The 3,378-nt window shown below is 40.6% G+C and overlaps 1 protein-coding gene across 1 annotated transcript; it reads left to right on the top strand.

Annotated features, from left to right (window-relative positions):
• The first annotated feature begins 2,314 nt into the window (after positions 1-2,314).
• LOC139785146 (protein lethal(2)essential for life-like) lies at positions 2,315-3,378 on the top strand. Its single transcript, XM_071724287.1, has one exon. The coding sequence runs from the start codon at positions 2,535-2,537 to the stop codon at positions 3,132-3,134; it is 600 nt and encodes a 199-aa protein (XP_071580388.1). The 5' UTR covers positions 2,315-2,534; the 3' UTR covers positions 3,135-3,378.

The following is a 3,378-nucleotide window of genomic DNA, read 5'->3' as shown; positions in this document are numbered from 1 at the left end:
TCTCTCTCTCTCTCTCTCTCTCTCTCTCTCTCTCTCTCTCTCTCTCTCTCTCTCTCTCTCTCTTTCGCCGCACTGTTTATGTGCGGACTCAAGCCCCAAGGACATCGCAGCGAGATTAAACGATTATCTTGACAAATATTCGCTGGTCTCCAGGTAGCAAAACATTCTCGACTTACAATTAGAAAACTGTTTTTCAAAATGACACAAGCATTTATTGTGTGCAGTTTGTGATTTAGTGCGTGACTATAATGTGTCGATGTTTGACGCGCTATAAAATATATGTAGAATAAGGATCAATGATTAGTATTCACAGTCGGTTCTTATATTGAAGACCGTCTTAAGTACAATCTTAAGGTGTCATGAACCAATCACAGAGCCGTATTAGCATCTTAAGACATTATACTTAAGACCGTCTTGAAATAAGAATCGACTATAAATACCGGCCAATGATCTAATTGCGTAACACTTTTTAACTAAACTTTTTGGAAATATTTGTTGTTTAAAATGCCTGTCTGTTTTATACCTCTATAATAGGCTTTTAATCAATTTGTAAATAGTAAAGTTGCGAGGAAAAAAATGTTTTATCGAAAGAAACATTTTTATTCTAAACTAATTCTTAACAAAATTAATGAAATCAGATACCAACATTTACAGTTTGTGTTCTAATTTTTATTTATATTAATATGAATAAATAATTAAAGATTTTAATGCAATATTTTGTCTGTACACTCTTCAAGTTCTTGGATAAAAAAAAATAAAATCTTAAAAAAAATGTTTCATAAAAGAAAAGAGACAATTAGCATATCTAAAAAAAACTTTCACCACCAATTTTCTTATCTTATCAATTAAAGATCCAAAATCTATTGTTTCTTTTCCATAATTGTTTCTTTTTCCCGTATAATTTTTTAAACAATCTCATCGACTAAAATGTTTAACTTCTAAAAATATATTTAATTTGACAGAATAATATATTATTATTCACTATATATTAACGCAACAAGCGCGCATATAATAATTAGATTAATAATAATAATAGAAATAATAATAAATACATTATATGCATTGATAATAATAAAAATAAAATTGTCAGCTGTAGGTGTAAAAATGCAAGTGCAAAGAGAGACGTTTAAAAGACAAAAGTAGTAAAAAGATGTAATCTCTTTCAGCCTTCAGAAATTTGTTAAAACGTTCGTTAAAACGTTTTGTATTTTTATCACTTGCCGTGACAGGTAATCGCGCGCTTCCGTAGAAGCAAATAGAAACATTGAATCGCGCACATACAGCGCACGTGTAACAATAGAATTGTTGCCCAGACTTTCGTTTAAAAAAAAAAAGATAATCTGCAACATAATTGAACACAATCTGTTGCGTCATTAACCCAATTCTTCTTTTTTATAGCATTGACTTAATCGTTTATACGAATACGTTCAATAATAATTTCTAGCAAATCATTTAATTTAACTAGAATAGATTCGAGAAGTGAATCCGTTGCATGATTGCATAATATTAAATTCAATCAGTCTCTAATTTGATTGAATAATTAAAGTGAAAAACCTATCATTCGTATCCGCTTTTATCAGAATAAATCAAAATTTTTTATAATATCAAATAATTCATTAACAGTCGCAGTCTTTCGAAATCAAAAGTTTCAGCTTCTTTTAGCATATCCGTTTTACGATTCATGCATTCGAAATAAAACGTCGTAAGTTCTCGATCAGACCGGCGCGCGGCGCGGCCGTAATTTCTCGAATCAGCTGATCGAAGCTTCTCGACCAGACTGATCGAAAATGTCATTTATTTTTGCCTGAGATCCCTTAGGTCTTAAGTTCCTTAGATTCCTTTTGGATCTCATAACCCTCAGATCTCTAAAAAAAAAAAACGACCCTTTATGATTACTCCACTGTGAAGAATCGAAACCGGTATATTTCCGTTGAATTCAACTACCGGCGTCTATTGTCGCGAATTAACGGCCTCGTCATTCACTCGGCATTCACTCTCTTTGTGGCGTCGAAATTCGAAGCCGGCGAGATTTTGCCGCTTTAAGTCACCGCGTGATATACGGTAACGCAGATTCCCGAAGGGGAGCAGGACGTAACCGCGAGCCGGAAATGTGTAAGCGGCAAGCGCGATCGCGAAACTTCGAGTTTGTTTTCGAACCCTACCCTGCTCGCGCGCGTATCGATTCGTGAACGTTCTCGAAAGTCCGCGACAGATTCGCCGGCACATCGAGCACATTCGCAGCCGGCTGAGCCGGCTCGCCCTACGCGCATGCGCGCGTCGCGCCGGCTTGCCACGGCTATAAAAACACGCGGCGCGCGCCGTGGACGACAGAAAACGATCGCGACTGCGAGTGTGATCAGTGCGAATCAAAGCCATTCAAAGCGAATCCGTTGCTAGACAGCGAACCACACAGCGAACTGAGCGAACCGGCTTGACACCAAGTCATCTCATCTTACCGGCGATATATTTCGCTTGAGATATATTTCTCACGTCTCTTTCGAGTCTTTCCTGAGGAAAAAGAAGAAGGAATCAGCATGTCTCTGGTACCGTTGTTGTTCTCCGACTGGTGGGAGGACCTGGAGTACCCGCACCGGGTCTTCGACCAGAACTTCGGCCTGGGCATTCACCCGGACCAACTGACGCATCCGAACATCGTCGAGCGTTTCGCGCTGCCGCAACGCGACCGGCGTCTACGTGCGTCACCCTTGGCCTATTACCGGCCCTGGGGCGAGCTGTTGCGCAGCAGGGAGGACGGCGGCATGTCCACCGTCAAGGCGGACAAGGACAAGTTCCAGGTGATCCTGGACGTGCAGCAGTTCAAGCCGGAGGAGATCAATGTCAAGGTCGTGGACAAGTGCGTGGTGGTCGAGGCCAAGCACCAGGAGAAGCAGGACGAGCACGGCTGGATCTCGCGGCAGTTCGTCCGCAAGTACATGATACCGGAACAGTGCGATATCGATCAGGTGACATCGAACCTGTCGTCCGACGGCGTCCTGAGCATCACCGCGCCCAGGAAGGACCAGCCGAAGGCGCAGAACGAGCGGGCGATCAAGATCCAGCACACCGGCAAGCCAGCGATCCAGGAGAAGGCGCAGGAAAAGGCGCAGGAGAAGGCTCAGGAGAAGAAGAAGTAAAAAGTGGAGCCGCGCGAACGTATAAAAAAAAGACTTAATCGTATATAACGTGTATACATTATACAATGTGTGTTTCTTGAAACGTTCTTATATTTTATGTTCATTGTAGCATTCTTAACGTTCAAGTGTATCGTTCCTTTCTTACGTAAGATCAGAAACATTCATGTGTTTGCATTTATCTTTTTCTTTTTTCTTTTTGTGAGATAATGGAATAAATCGAATAAATTATTCGGTGAAACTGAAA

Source organism: Temnothorax nylanderi, unplaced genomic scaffold (genome assembly GCF_030848795.1).
Source record: "Temnothorax nylanderi isolate EJ_2023f unplaced genomic scaffold, tnyl_v1.0 TNYL_tig0744_pilon, whole genome shotgun sequence".
Taxonomy (NCBI): domain Eukaryota; kingdom Metazoa; phylum Arthropoda; class Insecta; order Hymenoptera; family Formicidae; genus Temnothorax; species Temnothorax nylanderi.
The sequence above is the reverse complement of the archived record's forward strand: the minus strand, read 5'-3'. Positions and strand labels throughout refer to the sequence as shown.

Bases quoted from the DNA above. Each gene is read 5' to 3' on its own strand.
- LOC139785146 (XM_071724287.1), top strand. From the start codon at position 2,535: ATGTCTCTGGTACCGTTGTTGTTCTCCGACTGGTGGGAGGACCTGGAG.